Source organism: Hakea prostrata, chromosome 3, assembly GCF_041222555.1.
Source record: "Hakea prostrata isolate BN-2017 chromosome 3, UWA_Hpros_2, whole genome shotgun sequence".
NCBI classification, from domain to species: domain Eukaryota; kingdom Viridiplantae; phylum Streptophyta; class Magnoliopsida; order Proteales; family Proteaceae; genus Hakea; species Hakea prostrata.
In genome coordinates this window covers 18,201,230-18,226,037 of record NC_142602.1, presented here as the reverse complement: position 1 = coordinate 18,226,037, position 24,808 = coordinate 18,201,230, and the positions used below count along the sequence as shown (strand labels likewise).

Here is a 24,808-nt window from a genome sequence, read left to right as displayed (position 1 = left end):
TATGGTGGATAGGGCCGTAGGGGACTGAAGCTTTAAGTCACTTTGCAAGAAAGAACGCCTGTGGTTTTAGTATGTTTCGGTTGATTGTACTGTACAGCTTTGTCAAAGTTTCATTTATGCCGCTTAACTTATTATCAATTTTTTATTAAAAAAAAAAAAAGAAAAAAACTTATTATCAATAGTAGACGTATCAGTGCAGTAATAAGTGTACGATTTTGACTTTTCCACGAGGTGAGAGAAATTTCGCAGTATCCTACTGTTCCAAACTACCGGCCCATCCCTCTTCCCAAGAAAGGAATACAAAAAACTATTCTCCCATCTATAAGTAGGTTACTTCTATAAGTAGGTTACATTGATCAGAGTCACTGGCTAATTGGTAAGTGAATAGCAGTTCGTAGTGATGGAACATTCTTTTGGTGTACGAAAAGGAGCTTGGACTGAAGAAGAAGATAACCTTCTACGCCAATGCATGGAGAGACATGGAGAAGGAAAGTGGAGCAAGGTTCCTTTAGAGCAGGTTCTGGGTACTCTTGTTTTTTTGTTTTGTTTTTAGTTTTTTTCATGCAAATTTTTTTCTTGCTTTCTAGACAAATAAAGAGAGAGAGATAGGGAGTGGGAGCGTTGAGGAGAAAGTGATGACTGTTTTCTTTTCTTTTCTAGACTAAGAGAGAGATAAGGTACTAAATGATGGAAGTGTTTCTTTTCAGGGCTGAGAAGATGTCGAAAGAGCTGCAGGTTGAGATGGTTAAATTATCTCAAACCCACTATAAAGAGAGGAGAGTTCACGCACGATGAAGTTGACCTCCTCCTCCGGCTTCACAGGCTCTTAGGCAACAGGCAAAGTGCAACCTTTTAAATGCAGCTTTTGATGCTTCATGCGCAAAATGATAGAATGCCTCAACCAAAGAATGTTTAGGTTTGATGCGCTGTTATATAGGAAAGATCAGATAATATGAAAATTATCCCACACGACATGTGTTATTCTAGGGTTCAATTCACACGTTAATTAAGAAACCAATACAAAAGGAATTGATGAGTACAGCCGTCCAGGAATATAGCAAAGGAAAGAAGAAAAGAGGCTGAACTTGGGCTAGATGTCATACAACTAGATGTATTTTTCACACTTTTGTTAAATGGAAGATCGAGATCGAGATCAAAATCTCAATCGTTTGCAGCACAGTGCTGCACATTAATTACGCAGCATTGAAGCCACTCTCCCATTGACTCTCATTTTTTTTGAGTATTTTCCAAAAAAAATTCTACCTAATCCAACAAGTTTTGCTACCCCACTCACTCGACTTACGCAGCATTGAAACTACTCTCCCATTGACTCTCATTTTTTTGAGTATTTTTCAGATAAATTTCTAACTAATCCAACAAGTTTTGCTACCCCACTCACTCGACTTCAAGTCCTTCTCTTTCTTCCACTTCTCTAGTACTGCTGTTTTTTCACCTTCTTCCTTCTTCAGTATCTCACAATTGCAGCAATTCATAGAAGCTGGTCATTTTTATTCTCTAGAAATTAAAATATAGAATAAAAAAATCACATAAAATTGTCTAAACAGGAATCTTATCTAAATTGGAAAATTAATGGCTCTCTCTCACTTATCCTTGTTCTTCGGAATAGACAAACCCTAATAACTATGAAGTCTTTTAATTATGCACTTCTTCAGAAGAGAGAAAATTAGAATTTTATGAACAACAGCAATGGAAGATAACAGCTGAGAACATCTCTTTCATTTTGTCCCTAATAACACCAAACAATGTTTTGAATTCTATAGTTTTGAAGATATGGAAGACAAAACTGAATGGAAAACATGTTGGGTGGAAAATTTCTTTCCGCATGGGTGGCGAATTGTAGATTAAAGTTCCTAGGGTTGATGGACGCTGATCCATCCTTAGCTCGGGTTGGCCGGTTGGCCCTGTTTATCATTATGCCTTTTGATTTTCCTATAATAGGAGCTAATAATTAACATCATCCTGGCCAACCTTGTGGGTTCTTAATGGCTTTTCCTCTGGTTAGGCCAAACTTGCATTCTGAGTCGAGTTACCATCAGAAGTTCAGCCCATTCTATTGTGTAATGATTTTTTGCCACCTTGTATATGCAGATGGTCCATAATTGCTGGCAGGCTTCCAGGAAGAACAGCTAATGATATAAAAAATTTCTGGAACACTCACTTCATCAGAAAGAAAATTGATACTACTACTTTGAAACTGGAAGAGGTGAAACTCAGAAGTCTAGCGAGCAAGAAACATGAAATCATAAGGCCTCGCCCGTGGACCTTCCCTAAAAGTTCTACCTTGCTATTGGGAAGATTATCTACTTCTACCACTCCTGACTTACCAGCTATCAATGGAGATTCAAGAGAAATGACGGGCATGACTATTCTCTCTTCTAGCCTTCAAGGCTCCACTAGGGTAGAACAGGAAAGCAACTCTTTCGATAAAGAAATGGAGAAAGGCAAGTTAGGCTATATAAGTGAACGTGTTGAAGATTTGCAGCCAGTGATACAGGTTGAAAACAATACTTCTCTGGGAGAAGATATCATAGGTTGTAATGATGACTTCCTTCGCCAATGGACCTTCCCCAAAAGTTCTCCTTGGCTATTGGGAAGACTACCTACTTCTATCGCTCCTGACTTACCGGTTAGCAATGGAGATTCAAGAGAAGTTACAGGCATGACTATTCTCTCTCCTAGTATTGAAGGGTCTACTAGACTGGAGCAGGAAAGCAACTCTTTTGATAAAGAATTGGAGAAAGGCAAATCAGGCTACACAAGTGAACATGCTCAAGATTTGCAGCAGGTGATACAGGTTGGAAAATATGATTCTCTGGAAGAAGATAGCGTAGGCTATAATGAAGATTTTCTTTTAGATTTTAACTTTTGGAATACGTTGGAAATTGATGAATTCCTTTGAGGATGCTTTCAAAGGAAGAAACAAAGAAAGTTGCCGTTCATGATTTACATTCTATTAAGTTTTTGTTGGTGGTGTTGAGTTGGGTTGTCATAAATTTTTTGGGTTGTTTTTGTGTTTGGAGTTTTTTTTTTTTTTTTTTTTTTTGTTTGTGGGGGGTGTGTTGGTGGGTTGTGGGAAAAAAGGGGGTTGTTCCCCTAACAATTTAACTATCATTTGGAATATTAATCTCCATACATGGACCTATTCTGATAATATCGACTGAGCAAAAGATAATTTGTATCAGAAGCAAAATGAATGAAACTTCAGCACAGCTACACAAACACTCTCCTCCTCCCAACTTACCGATGGTCATCAACATGGTTCACATCCTCTACAATTCATTTTCCTAAAATTTCCTGGAATTAATTGATAAGATTGTGACACCTGGCCGTTTATTATCCAACGGTCACAATTAGAACCTAGTCAAAAAATACCTCTAGTTATCCCTTAAATTTCTCCTGTACCAACCACCCATCTTTTGTTCTTTGAGAATAAAAGAAACCAGAATTTTGCTTGGAGAGTATTACCAAAAAGAAATACATCCTCAATCTCCTATATATTTTTCTCCTAGATTCCAGTAAAATCTTTTCATTTACTTTAAAGAATTACAAATAGAAGTGAACACTAAGAAAGTGATTTTCTATCTATTACTCCTATACATTTGTCTGATCTAGGAGGAATCAATCACGAGAATCAATCAAAAAAAAAACAATGCAGGATTGTTTGATTGGTAAGATCACATTCCTTAGTGAAGAGGTTAGGAGTTTGACACTTGCTAATGATATATGTAATATCCATATCTCCTATATACAAAGTACACTTGTAACAGAAAATTACTCAAAAAATGAAAGGAAGAGAAAAAGAAAATCTAAGCAAAATCTCTTAGTTCCCTTATTTTAATGGGGGTTTGGGCGGCTTCTTATTCTCTCCCAAATGCCTGAAATTATTAATAAATCTTTAAGTAGAGTAAACATCTTACAATTACCTATTAATATCGGTTATGATTGGCATTCACAACTTATGTACACAAAAATTTTTGACAGCTATAACATAAATTAAGAAACAAAGAAAACCTAAATGCCAAAGAATATTCTGCGATACATCTAAAGCACTGGCATTCTCACCCGAATACCCAAAATGGAGGAGAGGTATTGGGCAAATCTCTTTGGAGGGTGCTCATAAAACATTGAATTTATTGAAAAAAAGAAAAATAAAACATTGAACAAAAACCTAAATTGTTGGCGTAAAAGTCAAACAGTAAGGAAAGCATCATAAATAACATATTTTATGCTTATTATCTTTTTTTAATTTTTTATAGCATATATGTTTTTTATTGGGCTGTGCTTCACAGCATAGTTTATGGTCAAGATTAAAATCTGACTATTTGTTTTACAAAAGTGGATGTCAACCACGTTACAAAACAAACGGTTGAGATTAAAATCTCGGTCAAAATTTTGATTTCGACCTAAATTGCAGGTGTTGCGCATTAATTATGCAACACCCAAGTCAGACCCACTTTTTATCACCTAAGTTGCATTGCTTGCAGGCTAAGCTGCCAAGCTATTGGGACAGTCAAACACCACAAGGAACAGAAGAAGATCTTCAAAAGGGATTCATGAAGCTTCTCTTTTTGAGTTCCTTCAAATGACATATTCACAGGTGAAACTGAATATGATTCACAATGTAATAAGAAAAAAAGATGATAGAAGTCTCTCAAAAACACTACAAATGAAACAAAAAACTTCCCTAGAAAACTCTAAATCAAAAAGCCCTGAATATCACTTCTCTCTTTTTTACGCAACAAAACAACAAACAAAGAAATACTAGTCTTGTCGACCCGAGTCCTCTGCTGCAATCATACTTCATAGAAATTCCCTTTTCAGGGTATCGTTAAAAATGTACAAGAATTCAAGAATTCATGACACACATAACAAAAGATAATGCATGATAAAAGAAAAATCATACGGGGATCGAAAACATTGTTCTGCTTTGATGGATATGAAGGAAGTAAACATAGAAAAAGAGAAAGAAAACTAATGGACGCAAAACTCAAAAAGATTAGCGAGGAGAAAGAGGGAACCCAATTCCATGACGAGTAGTAGGGAATTTGAGGAAAAACGCACTGCCAATCATACCAATTCCAATTGGTATTGCTGTAACGATCTCCGTTGTTTCATCTGATGGTGTTGGGTAGAAACAATTCACCGCATTCTGATCCAACAACGCGATCGCAAGAAAGACCATAGTTGACATGAAAGCATGTAGGAAATCAATGATCTTAAGCCGAAACTCTCTAGCTTGATCAGGAGGAACAGTCATAGACCCATCAATGATCCATATTCCATGAAAGGTTACGATTCCATAACGAACTTCTCCTTTATCATCCCTGTAACTATCAGTGAAGGATGATAGAAAGCATGAAAGACAACAAATGCTGACAAGCCATTTGGTCAGTAACTTCCCGGCATCATCACAGTTACCTTGGTCACTGAAGATGGGAGATAGAAGTTGAAATGCAAGCACGGTTCCAGTGGGAAGTAGATTGGATAGATGGGCTGTGCTTTTAAATGTTTGGAGTATGGCTTTCTGTATGAAGTTAGCCCGATCGATGTTTGGTTCCTTTCTATGGTGGTGATGATGATGAGGGAGAGATCTTGAGTGTTGTAGTAAGGGATGACGTTGCTGCTCATGCTGCTCATGATGTTCATGGTGTTCATCATGGTGCTCATGGTGCTCGTGATGCAGTGATTCTTCGTCGATCATCTTCTTCTTCTGTTCTTCAACCACGCTACCTTCTCAACACAGTTGACTTGTGATGGTGAGAAAGTAAAGAGGAGTTGATGCTCATTATTAATGGGAAGAAGAGAGGTTGATCGGTCAACTTCTTCTTCTCCTTCCTTTTTAGGGTAAAACCAGAGACGTTTGATACACACCATGCCCACGTTGTGGAGACATGAGTGGCAGGGACCAGTTGGCGATTTGGTTTTAATAGATGAGCTGGAGAACCCTATTTTCTATTTTCCTTTTCAAAAACAACCCTATCATCCAAACACGTCTTGTTTCTAATTCTCACTCTGAAAATTATTTTAAAAATCCTGCAAAAGGTTTGCTTAAGACGCGTTTAGTTAATTAATTATGATTATGACTTTGCTACCAGATTCTAAAAAGAAGTGTCATGAACCATCCATTCTGAGTTGATGACAATAAAGGTCCCCGTCCAAAAAGATATATATGATATACCCAACTAGACATTTTCAACGAGAATTGTGATACCAGGGACAAATGAAAATATCACGATGAATTAATACAGTATAATTAATCAAAGTTCGTTCAAATTAGGGTAACAGAGGGAGCGATTCTGAAAATTAATATCATATATGAGAAACTTAAGTAACTAGAAGGAAAGATATTAAGTGGGTGTCAAGTTTCATCCTCCAATGAATAATATTGTTTCAACGTAAGGATCCAACCCTAAAAAAAAACAAATAGTTAATTTATCTAATCAAAAAAATCCAATACATGTCAATGCGGGTTGGTAGAATGATAAGACTTATACTTCTCAGTAAAGAAGTCATGGGTTCTATCCTTGCGAACGACAAAACTTCCATTGAGGATGTAAGCGAGTGCGCGCAAGCTAGCCTTATGGAGGTAAATCAACAATATTTGGAGACCTTTATAGGGTTGTTCGGTAATGTTCTTGTTTTTTGTGATTTTTCTAATTTTATTTTTTTTTTTTTTTTCACTCTTTTTTGGAAACCAACGGGCTCTTTGACACAATTTTGAACCTACTCTGAGATTGTTGTTTCTCAACACCCTCCCCCCCTCCCACCAAAAAAAAAAAAAAGCTTCTCCTGAAAAAGCAGATAAATACTAGGGCATTCTTGTTTTTTTATATCAAAGCATACCTCCTATTTTAAAATTCTAAGAACTCAAAATGCTTCGTTGTTTCACTCATCCTTTTCTTTTTTTTTTTTTTTGATAGAAACATATTTTTTACCATGTAACCATACATGATTTCAGCACCTAGAAACAATTAGAGGGTGAAATGAGAATGAAAATGCATAGAAATGGAACAAGAAGGTTACCATACAACTTTTCAATGCTAGAAGTTTAGTATGATCCATGTCTTGCTCAAAATCCAAACATGCTTAGTCCAGTCATATGAAATAGAAATATATGTCACATGGACTTTGTACAAGTTCCACCCAACCATAAAATTTCAGTTGGTATGTGCAAATGACCCATCCTCAAAATTGAGATCTAGCATGGAGAAAAATACATATCTGGCATGGTGATAACCAATTAACACACAAGTAAGACAAAAGGATTATTTACATACCTTCGAATCACTCATCTCCTCCATAGACTTATCATATGGGGGTGGCAGAGGTTTCATCATTTGTGGATGAAGAAAACAAGGTCTAACATGAAATATAAGAGCTGGTCAAGTTAGCCAAGGAGACTCGCTATGAACAACTCAAGGGGAAGGGTATGTTGCAAAACTCATGTTTGGGTGAAATGAAAAGAATGATGTGTTACTTGGAGAAGAATCCTTCACCCATGGGTGGACATGGACAAGTCATCCTTGGCTACCAGACACGGCTCTTATCTTCATGTAAGACCTGTCTTCCTTTCAATCAGAGACCAGTTTCTATTGATCATTTCCTTCACTGCTACCAATGCCAATGACAATGCTGGTGTTCAAGAGCCTCAATATGTAGCCAATTGGTGTTTGGATGGATAGTGTGGTGAGATCAGATTCTAATCTCCACTTACTATCTCTTGACCTTTAACTTTTTCAGAATAAGGGAAGAGGTTTGACTTTGCTTGAAAGGGAAGTTGCACTAGGATCTGATCGGCTAAGAAGATATTTGACACAACTTGAGTATCAAAGTTCTCATTTTGATTAATCAACGCCATGGGATACTGCCATTCCAAGTGGTAATTTGTTCTCCCAAATGTGCAATGCGAATTGTTTCAATTCCTTCCCTTGTCTCTCATATATCATAAAATCTTTTGCCTTGCCTTTTTGGAATATACATAAACTTGTCAAGTCAACTCATACACATTCTCTCTCTCTCTCTCTCTCAATCTTTTTGGAATAACTAAGGTGGTTTTCATTGAAAGAATTGAAAATATATTGCTTACCGATGAGGTAAGTGATATTATTTATAGAAGAAAGACTCTTTGCAAGTAGGTTGAGAAAGTATAGGGTTTTCAAATGTGAATTTTAAATATTTGAAGAACCCAAATGGATTTTCATTGGATTCTCTTCGTCATCCCCCCCAAACTATATTTTTTCTTTCGGGAGGGGGGGGGGGGGTGGTGGAACCATGTTGGGGCGGGTGGAAACATGTTGTTTGGATCGATGCTTTAGAAAGATTTGTACCATAAATCCCTTTGTAAAGATGTTTACTATCTGCTTCTGTGATCACATGAATTGAACCTTGAGAGTATTTTGAGTATCAAGCATTTGAAAAAGTGGTTGTCAAATTCTATGTGCTTTGTCCTAGCATCATTGGATTTGCAGATAATTGAGTGGCTGAGATGTAATCACAATAGATCAGAAAATGGCATGAGAACCTAGATATTGAGATCTCATAGTAGATAGGATAGCTAGAGAACTTCAGATGCTATTGCGGCTAGGGCTTTGTATTTTGTTTCAACATTAGAATGTGATACTGCAGGTTGTGTCTTGGAAGACCATGAAATCAAATTGCATCAAAAAAATGTACAAAAAGCTCCAATGAATCGGCATGTATCTAGACATCCTGCCCAATCCGCATCTATGTAAACTGACATGATGTCACATCCACCCAGCCAATATTTGATCCATCTGAATGTCTGAGGGAGTGATCCACAATCACAATATTAGATTTACCATACAATCATAACCATTTTATATAATAACATAATCATCGAGCAAGAATAAATAATAAATTCAAGAGTTTTTTTTTAAGTTGCATGCTTTAGTGGGCTTAAACTCTGGATTGCACACTTTAGTGCCCTATATTATAGATTGCAAACTCTCAAAATTACAAGTTGCACACTCCTAATATTCTATCTAATATTTTGTTGAGTCATGAGTAAAATGACCATATTACCCTCATTAGAGTTAAATGACATAACTAACCCCATTTAAACCCTCCTATACCCAACCCTTTGGTGGGTGAAGGGAGTGGGTGAAGGGATTCGTCCTTCACCCATCTTCTACCTACACCTTGCTGGAAACTATCCACCAACGTCTTTGAAAACCACCCCAACCCCTCCCCTTGTTGGCAGGGTTGTGGAGGATGGTGAGTGGAGAGATGAAAAGCAAATACTTCAAACGCTAACTTCAGGAATGTAGAATTTGGTGGGGAATCCGGACTTGTTAAGGCTGTCCACTGCAAGAGCACTTGTTGATTTGCTTAAACCACTTCGGTCTGTGAGGGTCTTACTTGTTGTTGCTCAGTTTTAGCTAAGAGTTTGTGCATGGGGTCGGGAGAGAGAAGCAATGTGAAATCCCTTAGAATCCTAATCCATTAACATGTTTTCAGGACCACAAACCAGGAGTGCAAGTAGGCGACAACTCTGGACCATACAATTTGAGCCCAGGTGTTCAAAAAATCGAACCTATGGAGGTGGATGACCACAATGAAGATCCGACCACTCTAATGGAGTTCAAGAGGAGAGAGAAAGTCAGCTTGGAAGGCATAAAAAAAGAGGTTTTGGCATGCCCAAAAATCGATGCTAGAGGACTCAAATTTCAAGGTAAAACTATACCATTGACCAGGCCTTCAAAAGACATTTCTATCCTCCGAAGCCCATCAAAATCAGCCTTCACACAAAGAAGGAATAGGGTTGTCTTATGGGGGCGATTGCATGTCTAAATTGACCGCCTCTACCCAGTTTCGAGGCAGATTCAGGATTTCAGGTTTAAAACCTTATCTTATGATTCTTTCCTCTCTCAAACACATTTCATTATATTAGAGTGGAGCTGAGAGCTTGGGAGTAGAGAAAACCTTGGAGTTTGGTGGATTCCTTGCACATAGTAAAGCATCGAAGCGCGTATCATCGCAATAAACACTTGTAGAGGTAAGGCATTCACGAAACCCTTCTTTTCCTCTCACTATTGAAAGGTCTCTTTGAATAAATGAATGCTATGTTGTGGTGGTTGTTGAGTATTAAATGCTCCTTTCTACCTCCATTTATGTCTTCCAACCCTATTGAACATTGATCATGCAATCCTTTGCATTTGAAACCGTTTTGGATTTCTTTGAGACGCCTGTAGACAGACACAGAGAGCCTAAATCGGGGATTTTCATTTCGGAACTAATAGAGGTGATTGAAGGGTGTTTTGGGGACCCTATTATTGTCTATTGAAAACCCCCAAAAACCCCATTTTGAGTTGATTTTGAAATGGTCGAAATCAACCATTTAGCTTGCAGCCCTAGGGTGGGAGGTCGACCAGGGGCTGTCGACCAGCCGTGGGAGGCTTGTTCAACCCCTACTTGGGTGTGTGTCTTGTCCCCTTTGACCCCTAACTGATCCCCGATTGTTGCTCATTTAATTTTTCATGTTTCTAGATTATTTTAGGTCATTTGCACTCTCTTTTGTGGATTTCATCTAACTTTGGATATTGTTCTTGGCTTTGACAGGTGAGCAAAACACATTGCTGAATCTTGTGCATTTATTAGTGTTGTTTAAATCTTCGTTTACATTTTATCTTGTATCTATTATAAATTGCGTGTGACTTTGCGCGAACGGAAGGTAATGTAGTATTATATTTATTTATTATTCAAATTACTTGAATTATGATATTGAAATGATGTAAATGAGTGGATTGGATGGTAGGACACTGTCCACCCATACTTGTATATTGACTAGGGTTGTCGGTTCGCCCATTACCCTAGTGACCTTACATTTACTTAGACCTAGGGAGATGTGTTGGATAGTGAACCCTTGAGTACTACTACCGTTTTGGCAGGGGTATTGAAACCGAGTGACCCGTGATGGTAGTGGTCGAGTTCTATGTGCATCAAACATGCCCACTATCATTATGAGATAGTACAATTGCATATTATAGGGTTTGGCTCATGGGCATCGTAAAGATAGCTTGAGTGTCGTGAGGAGACATGAGAGGCATCCACCCCAACATATGTGGATGATCATAGGGTTAATGAATGGGATCCACTAGATGTCTTCCATTGAGAATGCCATTCCTAAGTACAGAAGGATATTGGATCAAAATGGCACTAGGCATGAGGGAAGATATTCGGATCACATATAATACGAGACTTTATGACCTTGCATGGGCCTAGGGTTGTCCCTGACATGTGCCAACTCTCAGACCAATGGTAATGTGAGAGAGTGGTGACTTAATCCCCTGCCATGGTTTGATGTGACTTGACCCGACTACCGCAGAGAACCCAAAAGATGTGCTTTATTGCCATGATTGAAGGAGAGTGACGATACCACCCAGAGGAGACTGATGTAATGTGCGTCTACCATAGAGATCCCATTGTTAGATTTTAAGAACATACTTGCGTACCTATTCATTCACTCATCTCATTACATACTATACATGGACTGCTTATGGAAATGTGTGATGGATGCACAATATATGGTCATGTTTATCTCACAGAGTTCTATTGATCTCATTTCTTTTATTTATATACTTTTTAGATTTCACCACAAGTTATGAGGACTCTGTTCAAATGGAGAATTCGTTGCAAATAGAATGCTATGAGGAACTAGCTAACAAGGAGATGGGATAGCATGGAGATTCACGCCCATGCTCAGATTTCTCTTAAAAAGCCGACTACTTTTGAGGCTACAAAGATCACTTATGACATAGTAGTTGCCCTTGTATTTGTGTTACATTCTTCTCATCCAGCCGATAGTTGAGGGTGCTACTTAATCTTTTGAGCCTTCTCGAAAACTCAGACTTTCGTTGATATATAGCATTTCCTTAAACTCTGATAATATATTTGACAGGACCAATTTGGGATGATGACTATGATTTTAAATTATAGATAACTGTAATAACATTTTAATACTTGTTTAATACTTGTTTAATACTTGTTACTCTAATCTTTTCTTGCTCTTTGATTATACTATATCGTGTTGTATCATGGATTTGGCCGTGAACCTAGATCTTATAATCTGTCACCCCAAGGGTATTCAGGTATGACCGGATCCGGCTAGGTGGGGTGTGACTAGCCAAAAGGCAGAGGCAAGATCCTTAGAATTACTTTTGAGAAAAGAGAGAGAAATAGAGAGATTGATGGGTTCTCTTCCATTGTTATCTTTGGAGAAGACAAGTGTGGAGACCATCAACACACAAGTAATGTATGTAGTGATGGTCTTAGGGTCAGAGTTGATTATGTGTGCCTGCATCTAGGAAGTAGTGCTAATGAGTTAGAATGGAATAAAGCATATGTGAAGGTTTTGCTGGAGAAATCAATGGCAAAAGGCGTCTCTGGTGTCCATCAATTTTATGAATACAATAAAAAGGTGGTGGTCAATGGCAAGGGGAGAGTTGGGGTGGTTTCCGGCGACGGCGGTGGGCATTTTTTGGCAATATGAAGGTAGAATATGGGTGAAGGGAGAAATTGGGTAGGGGAGGGTTTAAGTGGGGGTAGTTATGTCATTTAACTCTAATGAAGGAATACGATCATTTTACTCATGACTTACGGGCCAATTTGGTTAGTTGAATCCAGAGATTTCTGAAATCTCTGGATTCATGAATGGGAGATTTATACCCATTTGGTTTATGTGAATTCCTGGATTTATGAAATCTAAGGATTTACCTTTTTAGCTTAAAACCTTTAATTTGTAGATTTATGGGTATAGGTTAACGTGACTATAAAAATTGAGACATTTGCGCATTCACGATTTCACCTTGACAAAACTCTACGAAATTCGATAGAATGATAGAGGGACCTTTGGGTTCAAATGAGGAACACTACAGTTTTTCGAACGAAAATAGCATTGAAGGGTAGATCATTGTTCTTCTTCGTCTTCTTCTTCAAGATCTTTGCTGCTTCGTGCTTCTTATTTCTTCTTCTTTCTTCTTTATCTTCTTTCTGCTTCTTGCGTCTTCTTTCTTCTTCGTCATGGTTTTCTTCTTCTCTACTAATATCTATCTTATTATTTACCTACTTTTATTCATTATGGTTCAGTACGTTAGTTATTAGTTCCCTTATCAACCTTTCTTTTGATGCTCTTTAGCTGTTGTTGTTTAATGCACCTGCAACAGTACGTGAAATGGGTAGATGTATATTTGTGTACACCATTGAGCATGAAAAGAACATAGGTATTATTCATTAATTCATATGAAATAAGCAGAGAAATTGAGACTCATATCCTAATTTACAAACTGTCTGACCCATGACATGTTCTCCTCTTTAGAGCTTCTCCAAATGATGTCCCTTGGGAGATAAATGATTAACCTGTCATGCATGATCATCATTAATTTCATGGGAGGAATGCTGTCCCTCTTTGAGTTCATGCATCATACTTGGTTGTTACTTGTTACTGTTGCATTATAGGTGTTTGATGAAGGGTTACCTAGAGTTTGTAGATGCCCTGTGATTGGAAAATTTATTGTTTCCATTTTTGTTAAGAATTTGATAACAACCACAATATATTTGTAGATGGTTTGATGTAATGCAGAGAAGACTCTGTGAGAATCTCTGAAGTTGTAATGCTAAAGAAGTTTTATGGCCATTGAGATTGTTTGCTCCTCATCATGCTCTGCAAAAGAAGCAAGAAATTTCTTTCTTGATAAACCGAAGTCTTAAAATCCCATCAGCAGAGCTAATTGGGGTGGTCAATAGAAAAAAAAAATTCAGATATCTATGTTCTGCAGACCTTTTATTGAACTTTTAGTGCTTCATATGCAAGGTTTGCAAGAACCATGGAGCCTGCTTGGAGTTTATATCTTGAGGACTGGCAGATCAACTTTGGATATCATTTGGTAAATTATAATTCATCTGCACAGTTGTTAATAGGACCCTGTTTTTGAAATAATTGTTTTCTAGCCAGACAATGAAGTAGCTCACGGACCTCTATTTTTTCTCAACATGCTAATCCGCAGAATGTTCATACTAAAACAGTTTGGTAAAGCCATAAGAAGGAGTAGGTTACACAAGAAAGAGAGGGGGGGGGGGAGTTGGGTAGGGGCTAGAAAAAGCAAAATTATACAACTCCCCTACTTCCAAAACGGAGATCCCAAACCCCTATGAAGTGAGTGAGGGGTTTTGCAATATTGCGGTAGAGCCTGTGATAGACACTACCATGACATTCTGATATATCTACAGTATAGGACATCATGTATATGGCTATTGTTTTGGAAGTAATTTCTAGTCTCCCTAACACTATTCAAATACCAGTAAAGAAGAGTCCCATTAGAGTAGAACTCATTCCCCCTGTAGAAGTCTTTACTCTATTACCTCACCCTCTTTTATATTTAGAGAACAAATGAAGCCTCATTCTAAAAACAACTTTGTTGGGATTTTTTATAGGCTTCACAATAAATGCCAAATCACGTCAATTCTTGAATTCTTGTGTGAATGTTTTCAATGCATTGAACATTTACCTTACTTTCAGACCTGTTGTTTTAAAGTTTCTAACAAGACATCATTTGATTACAAGGGTGGTACTTTTGGTTAATTAAGAACACTATCAAAATCCAGTGCTTGATAAAATGGGCAATTGAGATGTCTCTTTCTCTGCCCCATGGCTGTTCAGTCTATGTAATCTAGTGTCAACCATGTGCAGCATGTGAGGAGGCATATGAGAGTTCTTATATAGTGCATGAAAACATCACAATGTTGGGAACCGGAGATACCATCCCTATAGCAAATTAATGAATTGAAGCATGTATCAATCATTCATCTTTAAGTCTAATTGTGAAATGCACTGAAGCATAAATATAATTGTGATCACAGTTAGAACCCATAACAACTAAGAAAGTCTCTTAATCTCTGTTATCTCTTATTTATAGAATGATGATGAACATTCTCCTTTACCACTGCAACTTAAGGAGAACTTCCAGATATCTATCTTCTTACCATGACATTCTGATACATATTGCTACTGTTACTAATTCCCTCGGTTGTGCTCACTTCTCTAATATTTTGAATTTCAATATCTTTTACTGAATTGTCAATCCTGCTCAAAAGACTAGATATACTAACATTCTTGGTTTCATGGTATTTCCTCAAATTTTCTTTGGGTTCATTAATTTTGCTTTTTCTTTTTATTTGCTCCCTTATTTACCAAGCAGGATAGTTGTGCTTTGGTAAGAGGAGAAGTGGTGACCTCTATGGCCATCAATGATGTCTTGACATTACACTGGTTCCTAGTAGTAGAAAGACCAAATTGGTCACAAAGATGGAGTTTGAAAGTACAGATCAAGACCTAATGAGTGTCTTATTTTGGATCCAGAATTGGATCTTCTCTTCTCTTTCTTCTTATTTTTTAAACCTCATTTGAGTCCCTCGATCTTTGGTTTTGTAAATATGCTATTTGATAAATCTCATGAGTTGCAATGAATTTTGGATTGAGATCTATGTAGAAATGTGATTGATTGAATCTTTGGATGTGTCACACCTCGCCCGATGGTATTGGACCCGCCCTAATAGCCCGTGGTTGTGATCCACAGCCACAAGATCTCAGTTACACAATTAGTAATAAAAGGTACACAATTCCATAATCAAAAGCAAAAATAATAATTTCAATAATTATTAAAGGAAATAAAGGTTCTAAATTTTCAAAATGAAGATTAAGAAAACCTAAAAATAGGAATGTACGAGCGGAAGCAAAATAAAAATTGTTTCGTTATTGTTTACAGTCCTCTTGAATCATTTTAAGAGTTTTCTTTTAAATTTTCTCTATGAAAGGAGTCATATGACCCTCTTTCATCCATTTCTCCCAACGGCGAATAACTAGAGCCCCATTCTCGTCAATGGGTGTCGTAAGAGCACTCTATGCATCCAAAAGTAGCTTTGTCTCATCATAACTAGTTTTCATTGACGTCTTCAATATCTCTTTAGTGGGGTTCTCTCATAAATACGAAGCTTCTTTTGATCTTGCCTAACCATCTGAAGTAGGGATGTCAACAGTGCGGTTTGGGGTAGTTTGGGGCTGAAAAACACCAAGCCCAAACATGGCCCGTTAGCAAAATAACGGTTTCGGGCCGGTTTCAGTTTGGTGTGGTTTGGGTTTGGGCTAACTAACGGTTTGGGCTAATGGTCTATACTCGGATTGACTAACGGATTGGGCTAATAATTTATGGTATGCAAGAAAAATAATAAAAAGAAATAGTCGAGCATCCTGTAACAAGAGCCAAAATTCTATGGAAAACAAAATCTCTATTGATCAATTTTCATTAAAAAATAAAAAGTCATTCCATGTTGTAGAAATCCCACTCATCTTATAGAAATCTAGTACTCAAATAGTAAGTAGTAATATAGAAAGTGCAAGTTCATTCCTTAGGCTCCACCAAATAGTCCAGAAACAAATCTTCAAACCAAAAACCCTTTTAAATACTAACTTATCTATGAGTGATTGTCTTGAAATTGTGTTCTTGTTTTGTTAGAATGTTGATTTTTCCCCCTTCTATGAAATTCGTCTCATTTTTGAGTTGGTATTTAGTTGATATGCAAAAGAAATGCCTCCGAATAAATATAATCATACTTAATCAACATTCTCATACTTGTTAAATATTTACTTAATTTAAACAAACTTGGTACAAGTAGTAGAATGACTATTTGATATTTGAATTCATGCTCAATTTTTCTGATAGTCTATACCAACTACTTATTGGTAATATGATGATTCAAACAACATTTAATGTAAACTATAAAATGAGTTATAACGGGTTGCGGTTTGGGTTTGGGTTGGTGCGGGCTCTGCCACCCTAAGCCCAAACACAGTCCATTAAGGTTCGGTTCGGGCTATAACGGGCATGTGCAATTTGGTTTTAACGGTTCAGGCTGCAAATTGACACCCCTAATCTGAAGGAATCAAAATATCCACAAGGAATGAGTTCTAAAAACTTAGTAAGGCAACAATCACATACATATACCACAATCACATTGAATTAAAGAAATGAGTAATGGAATGATATGTTATGAATGTATCTAAGGAATTTAACTATGCAAGTCTCTATCTAGATAGACATGCATTAAGATATACACCAGTCCTCCTTTGGGTATGTCTTGTCATTCTTATCCCTCATGGACAAGCCACCTCTATTGAGATCCTGGGTAAGGGGTACAGTCCACGTCATCAACCATGGTTGGGCTATTGGTCCACACTCTCTCACCACAACCATTGGTTTGAGTACTAGTGCATGTTGGGATTCTAAATCTAATGCAACATCATAGGGTAACATACTACATGTGGTTTGAATACATTTCCTCATGCCTAGTGGCCTTTCGATCTAGTATGCTTCTCAACTTAGGAATGTAAATAACATGGGATGACTACCTCGATTGGACAACATTCATTAACCCTATGATCATCCACATATGTTAGTGCGGATGCCTCTCATGTCTCCTCACGACACGTAAGGTGTCTTTTGGACGCCAATGAGCCCAACCCTCAACATATGCAACCCTACCATTGCATGATAAATAGTGGGCCACTGTGATTCCTAACAAATTAGTTACCTTTGTTGGATGTCCATAGGACTACGTCACTGCCATCACAGGTCACTCAACTTCAATACCCCTGCCGAAAGGGTAGTAGCATGTATGGGTAACCAAACCATGCATCTAGACATCCTAATCATGAAGGACAATAACTTAGAAAAGTGCATGAAGCACCAAGAAAAACGGTCTAGACCACAGTCACTGATGTTCAAGGATAAGGATACCAATCCAGGTATTTCCCCAAGTCAAAGCCACACCATTCAACATCTTTCATTACACATTGAAGTAAGTACAATAAATATCTTTCATATTTCACAATGAACAAGTAATCATGCATACATAGTAGTTACAACAAGTTAAAGAGTTATAGACATGCTTAGAACAGTAAATAGATCAACACATCAAACAATCTAGCTTGTGTCCTTACTTGACTTAGTGGAAAAATACTAATAGGAGACCAAGATCCTCAAAGCCAAACACTTTAGTAGATCCCAGTAAACCCTATAGTTATATTCATTATGTTACGTTTAGGTTTAGAAATCAAATTGAGCAAAAACAACCTCAAAACAAGTTCTTGAAACCAACCACTTGAGCTGGTTGCTTAGGGCGATTGGTTCAATCGACCACGGGGTTTTGTGGCAGTTTTTCAAGTCCGTGATTCAAACTTTAATCATCCATCTTCGACAGATTTTGGGATGATCTCAAGCCTAAATCACATTCCTAGAGCACCACAGAAGCTTCTCCAATTTCAAGAAACCAAAAATAAATAAATTCATTAAAAAATAATAATAATAATAAACAAAAAATACAACACAAATCTGGAATTTAAAATCTCTTTTTGAGAGTAACTGCCATTAAAATAGATATGAGATCTATTCTCCTGGCGATCTGATCAGAAATGAAAGAAAATAATTATTCTCCATCTCCAATCATCTTTTAGCAAGGATTTCAAAGAGAACCACACTCTAAAGAGAGAGAAATAATAGAATAAGAGAGTAGTTAACTAACCTTCTTCTAGGATTCGAAAGTCAACAAAGTCTTCACGAGATTCTCTGCAAAACAAGGTCTTCTTTCTCTAGTTTGTGTTATTTGACATTTTAGTCGTCCCCAATAGTCTACATTAAATAATGTCAAAATAGAGTTTTTTTTTTTTTTGGGGGGGGGGGGGGTTTAATAGAGTGTCAGAGGGCAAAACAGGCAATTCTAGTGGTATATTCCAATCAACCTCTAGGGGTGGCGGTTCCTTGGCCAATTGACCGCCTTAAGCAACTACACATAGTACTTTTCAGTACTTGGGTGCGTGTTTTGCACTCCCAGTTGATCCTTAACACTTCTGCAGGCCTGAACAACTTGTAGGAGGCTCTTACTTGGCTCTTTGACACCTTCCAACCTTGACTCTCTTGCACTAGATATCCAGTTGTCCAAACCATCTAGGTTCCGACAGGATCTTCTTCTAATTCCCAAAAAAGAAGGTTCTTTACCAACTTCATCTAGATCCATGGGTTTTGAGGTCGAGACATGGGCTTTAATTCAAATGGCCCACAACTTCTTTTGACTAGAAGCTCGGGTACTCGAACTTAAAATTTGGGTTTGGGTTAGGATCATGAAGGTTATTACATCCTCCCCTCCTAAAAAGAAATTTCATCCTCAAAATTGCAACGTGTTTGGGTGTCTGAAAAGATAGGGATATTTAGCTGGCATCACATATTCTTTTTCCAAAGATGCTTCTTCCGGAGTGTGATTCCTTTGTCAAATCTTCATCCAAGGTATGGTCTATTTTCTCAATTGCTTGTCCTTACAGTGTAGGATTTCCGCAGGCTCTTCTTCATAAGTCGAATCTGTAACAACCCCTGTATTTCTAACCTAGGATCTGTATTGCACGTGCGAGAACCCGAAGGTCTAGCCGAGTAAATTTTTGGAGTGTCCGGATAGAAGTCCATGATCCATACCTTGAACCCATGGATCTGGATTCTCTTGATGAAGAGCCTACCTTGCTTGGTAGTTGGACTTCTTTAAGGCAAGTGTTGTCTGGAAATGTCCGGAATGAAGGTAAGACCTCCCCCATGTGTTCATTAGGGTTAGGTTGTACTTGGACATCAACCCCCTGAGCAAAGTATCCTTGTATAGCAATATACTTGGGGGCGGTTGATTAGACCAAGCGATCGCCTGGTCCTGGTTGCGGGGTTTTGCCCTATTTTGCCCCTAGACTCCTATAAATAGTAACCCTTGCCTATTTTACGAATATTATATTTGGGATTACTATTTTTGGAGGTTAGATGGCTGTGGAGATGTGCTGGAAGGTGATCTGAAGTGCTGTCAGTGTTCCAGAAGGTTCTGCTTTTCTTCATAGCTGATCTGGTTGAGGTAAGTGATTCCCTGTTCTCTCATACTTTACTTTAAACTATGATAAAAGTAGATTAGTGTTCCCCTTGGGTTGTTCTTGATCCTTCTATTGCATTGTCTACCTTTTTGATGATCTTGGTGAGATCATATCCGAAAACGAAACCCTACTTTCTTGAAAAGGGCTGATCTAATCAAGAGGGAGGATTCTAGATAACCAAATTGATGTCATTGGTTAGGTTTAGTATCACACCCTTGGTTATGGGTGTGATAGATTTGAAATTCGGACTATGATCATTAAAATTCGAATTGAAATCGAATGATTAGAAGCCTGACTTTCGGATTAAAAACTCTCTGTTTTTGGGGCGGTCGCTCAGCCTAAGCGACCGGCTGGTTTCTAGTGACCAAATGACTTTTGGTTTTGATCTGATTTGATTCATTCGACTTATACCTTATTGTAACCCTGTATATAGGTGTTCTCTGTTTCAAATAGAAGTCTTGTAATTGTTCCTGGTTTGCAAGTTAGAGGAATTCTACTTATTTACAAGTAAAGACATACAATCCTATCTTTATGAAATGACTTAAACATGCTAGTCCAGTGTCTGTTAATACTATTCTTTCATTTCATATACTGTTGTAACCTTGTTTAGCATGCTAATCATATTATATGCTTGTTGTTTGCACTGTCTTTACTTATACTTTGTTGATTATGAATATGATATGATAATGGTTGATGGTTTGTGGTTCTGATGGAAGGGGTATTCCATTGGGATATCCTAGCTTGGGATATCAGAGGGATGTGGTATGGGACACATGCTCACTGATGTCTCTAGCACTATCATAACTACTGGATGACATACCTAGGTAGAGTCTAGAGTTGCATGGCTAGGTACCCCACATGCTACTACTCTTTCGGTAGGGGAATTGAAGCCGGATGACCCGTGACGGCAGTGATGTGGTGATGATCCACTGTTGGTCATATAAATAGTAGGGTTGCATATGTTAGGGTTGGGCTCATGGACGTTCAAGGAACAAACCGGGTGTCGTGAGGAGTCATGAGAGCATTTCGCCCCAACAATATGTGGATGACCATAGGGTAATGGAATGGAGTCCAATAGCGGTATCCAGTCCATGAGGGTTTTCATTCCTAGGTTGCGAAGGATACTGAACCGAGTTGGTTGGTGCCATAGGGGTTGTATCTAGACTTCATGTAGTATGTTACCATTATGACTTGCATTGGTTAGAAACCCTGACATGCGCCAGTACTCATGCCAGGTGTGGACTTTCCATTTTACCCAGGACCCTATAGAGGTAACCAGTCCTTGCCGGATCAGAGTGATTAGACCTACCCAGAGGAGGTCTGGTGTATATCTTAAAGCATGTCAACTATTAGAGACTGGCATGGTTAGATCTTAGTGGTATTCATACTTTGCATTCATAGATATCATATATACATTTCTGATTGGGTTTGACATATGGATGTGAATCATTGTTTGTTCTTACTGAGTTCTCCAGAACTCATTCCTTTATTTGTGTATCTTTTATTAGCTTGTACAAATGGAGATAGCTTGTGCGGGAGCTCTTGCAAGTGCATGGAATGCACTTATAGCACCCATTGATGGGCGGAGGAGACAGGTTGCCAGGCAGTTTGCTCACCGATGGAGAAGAACTGGAGGACCCCATTTCTAGAAATTCATGAAAAACATTATCTAGCATTAGAGAAAGAAACTGGAAAGAAAATCATACAACTCTTTTTTATTGCTTTCGCTGAACTCATTTTCATTAATTATTCTTTCCTTGAGTATTTTATTGGAGTATTTGGACTCCTGTAATCCTTTTATTTGATTATTGAACTTATTCTTGCTCATGATTGTCTTTCCTTGCATTTATTATTATTGTTAGACTAAAAACGTGGATTCTGTGACGGATCACTCCCACGGGTTGTCGGGTGGGTAACCAAGACCGGCGGGTGGGGTGTGACAGAGGTGGTATGAGAGACATGGTTTTACAAAGTCAATAATAGTTAATACAAGTGTTAGATGAGCAATTTGAGTCATAGATCTAGAAGTGACTCAAAGAGAACTAGAGTGAATAATAGGAAAACTTTTCGTTATAAACAAACAAAGAAAGTAAGTGAATTTTTCTTTTGCATAACTTACTATAAGTCAAGTGAAATACATTCTCACATTATAATTATCAAGAAAGTGCATAAGAGACAATAATAAAAATGCCACAAGCATAATTGTACTTCATTAATAAGAAAAAGGTTTACATAACTCGGAGCGTACTCTACACTTTACAAAAAGATAGGGAATAAACATGTGTTGAATAAAAACTACAATAAACATATCTAAATCCTAAAGTCAGTCATCTGTACTGAATCAAAAAGGACAAAAGCCTAAGTCTAACTACTGTTGTGGTGGTGGTGGTGGTGCTAGTCTCATCTGGCAGAGAATGTCAAGGCACTCTACTATCTGGCCCCTCATCTCTGCTTGCCCCTACTCGAACTGGTCCATCCGAGTGAACAAACCTCTAGCCCAAGGTGGTGTGACCTCCAAAGTATCCTGAGTCCCGGATGTACCCCCTGTCACGCCCTCCCAGCCGGTACCCTATCTGGCATACCCGAGAGTGTGATCCACAGCCCGAAGATCAGGTATCGAGTGATCAACCTCCCACATAAACAATAACATAATCATGAACAACCATAACAAGAGTGCGGAAGATAAATCATAGATCCAATAATGAAAGAATGAATCATAAACGAATCGGAATAATAAATATAATCAGAGTATCAAACAGATAAGTAAAGTGAAGCAAAAATCCCACTTTACATCCAGCGGAAAAGTAGCTCTAAAGAATAAACTAGATAAAAGCTAATCCCAGTAGCAAGTACATTGGGTAACTAAATTATTCTCCACTTTGTAGACGACATCCTTGTAGGTGTAGATCTCATAGATAGCACAAGGACGCTTCCACTCAATGGTCGGACTAAGCATCGTACGGAGCATAACCACCCGTGGGATCTTCAGAGTAATTGTGGTAACCGCAATCACCTTCCTGGAGATATGTCTCTTCGCCTTGCGCTTCCTCATAGGGACCGTCATAGTATTCCGTACTGCAGGATAGTCTAACAACATTGTACAATAAAGGAATGAGTTTCAAAGAAACTCGATAAAGCGATTAAAATCCATAATAACATAAATGGCGGGATTCCGAACAATCATAAATGCAATATGATATGAGACAAACAATGAATGAATGAATCTAACTCTAAGTATGCTGGTCTCTATTGGCAGACATGCTTTAAGTCATAGCACCGTACTTCAGTAGGAAAGTCTCAGTCACTCATCATCAGTTGGTAATGGGTCCGGCATCCCTCGGGACAATCCATGGCTAAGGGGTATAGTCAACACACTCTCTCACAACCATTTGGTATAAGTACTGGCGCATGTCAGGGTAAAGCCTAGCCAAATGCAAGTCTTCTACTTAGTTACATCAAGTCAGATCCAGATACGTCCATTCCTCGTCCCTGACGATCCTTTCCGGTACCCTTCACACTAGAGTCCTCATAGTCCCTGACTACGGACTCATCAACCCTATTGGTTATCCACATATGGTAAACGGGAAGCTCTCACGTCCTCTCACGGGTTGGTTACCGGTCTTAAGCGCCCGTGAGCCCAAGTCTAACCATATGCAACCCTACCAACAAATGGCCCCCACAATGTGATTCCTGTCCTCTCACGGGTTGGTTACCGGTCTTGAGCGCCCATGAATCCCCATTGCTACCACGGGTCGTTCGGTCTCAATACCCCTCCGATTAGGGTCTGACATAACAGGACATCCTAGCCAAACACAACTAGACAATCCTATATATGTCATCCAACAGTTTAGGAAGGTGTCCAGAGGGCATCTCCGGAAACATCCCATAATATTCCCGTAGTAGTCCAAGGACAGAAGTGTCAAAAGGACACCTCTCCTTTCCAAACCATACGTAAGCATACACATGCATCAATTCATATCATCACATATATGGTAACTCCATATATGGAAAGAAATCGGTATAACAATCACTTGTATAACATTGGTAAGTAAATCATACATGAATCAATTCAATATGAATAAGTAATGCTACGTAATCAAAGTTATGCAACAGTAGAATATCATTGTAAGAATCTAATTTAGGAAACATATTAATGATATTCAAATATAGAAACTAGATTCATGCTATCTATGTAATTAAGGAAATAACCATCCTTACCTTTTATAACTCGCAAAGAATCCTAAGAAGTCAAGTAAGATCTTGGCAAACTTGAGAAGAAGTCCTAAACAAGTATATACAACATATTAGGAAAGATCCCTAACAGAATATATGTCAAAACATCCAAACGGACCAATTCGGAGTTGCTGTACTCATTGGTCGAGTGGATTGGTCGAGTGGTCCACGACCAATCAGTCGACCAATGCGGACAGTAGCTTAGAAAATCAGAGTTTTGAGATATGAAATCCGAATTTGGTGGTTCAAAAGGGTACTAATCAAGGGGTAGACTACATCAGTAGTATTCTAACATATAGGGGACCTCAAAACACTACTCAAATCAAGGTATCAAGATCCAAATTAGGAAACAAAAGTTACCATAAATAAATCAAACATGGATCTTGATAAATTTTGAAATAGAAAACGAAGACAAGAACTATAGGAGGATGGATCATTGCTTTTGGTAATGAAAACATGAAAACATGCATAGGTCTTCATGGAATAAGGCTTAGAAGCATAAATCTAAATAAGGAAATAAAACCTACCATATATGTACTATCATGCATCATGAAGAACACATAGTAAGGTAGAAGAGAACAACTAGAATTC

At 38.1% G+C, this 24,808-nt stretch overlaps 1 protein-coding gene and 1 pseudogene across 1 annotated transcript; one reads left to right on the top strand and one right to left on the bottom strand.

Annotated features, from left to right (window-relative positions):
• The first annotated feature begins 400 nt into the window (after positions 1 to 400).
• LOC149021349 (uncharacterized) lies at positions 401 to 2,973 on the top strand. The gene is made up of 3 exons (XM_089147106.1): positions 401 to 517; positions 695 to 837; positions 2,110 to 2,973. The coding sequence occupies exons 1-3, from the start codon at positions 401 to 403 to the stop codon at positions 2,918 to 2,920; spliced, it is 1,071 nt and encodes a 356-aa protein (XP_089003232.1). The 3' UTR covers positions 2,921 to 2,973.
• Positions 2,974 to 3,860: 887 nt separating this feature from the next.
• LOC149021348 (protein DMP4 pseudogene) lies at positions 3,861 to 5,901 on the bottom strand (annotated as a pseudogene).
• Positions 5,902 to 24,808: the final 18,907 nt, after the last annotated feature.

Coding starts and splice junctions, on each gene's coding strand:
- LOC149021349 (XM_089147106.1), top strand. CDS start 401: ATGGAACATTCTTTTGGTGTACGAAAAGGAGCTTGGACTGAAGAAGAA. Junction 518..694: donor GCAAGGTTCCTTTAGAGCAG/GTTCTGGGTACT, acceptor AAATGATGGAAG/TGTTTCTTTTCAGGGCTGAG. Junction 838..2,109: donor CACAGGCTCTTAGGCAACAG/GCAAAGTGCAAC, acceptor TTGTATATGCAG/ATGGTCCATAATTGCTGGCA.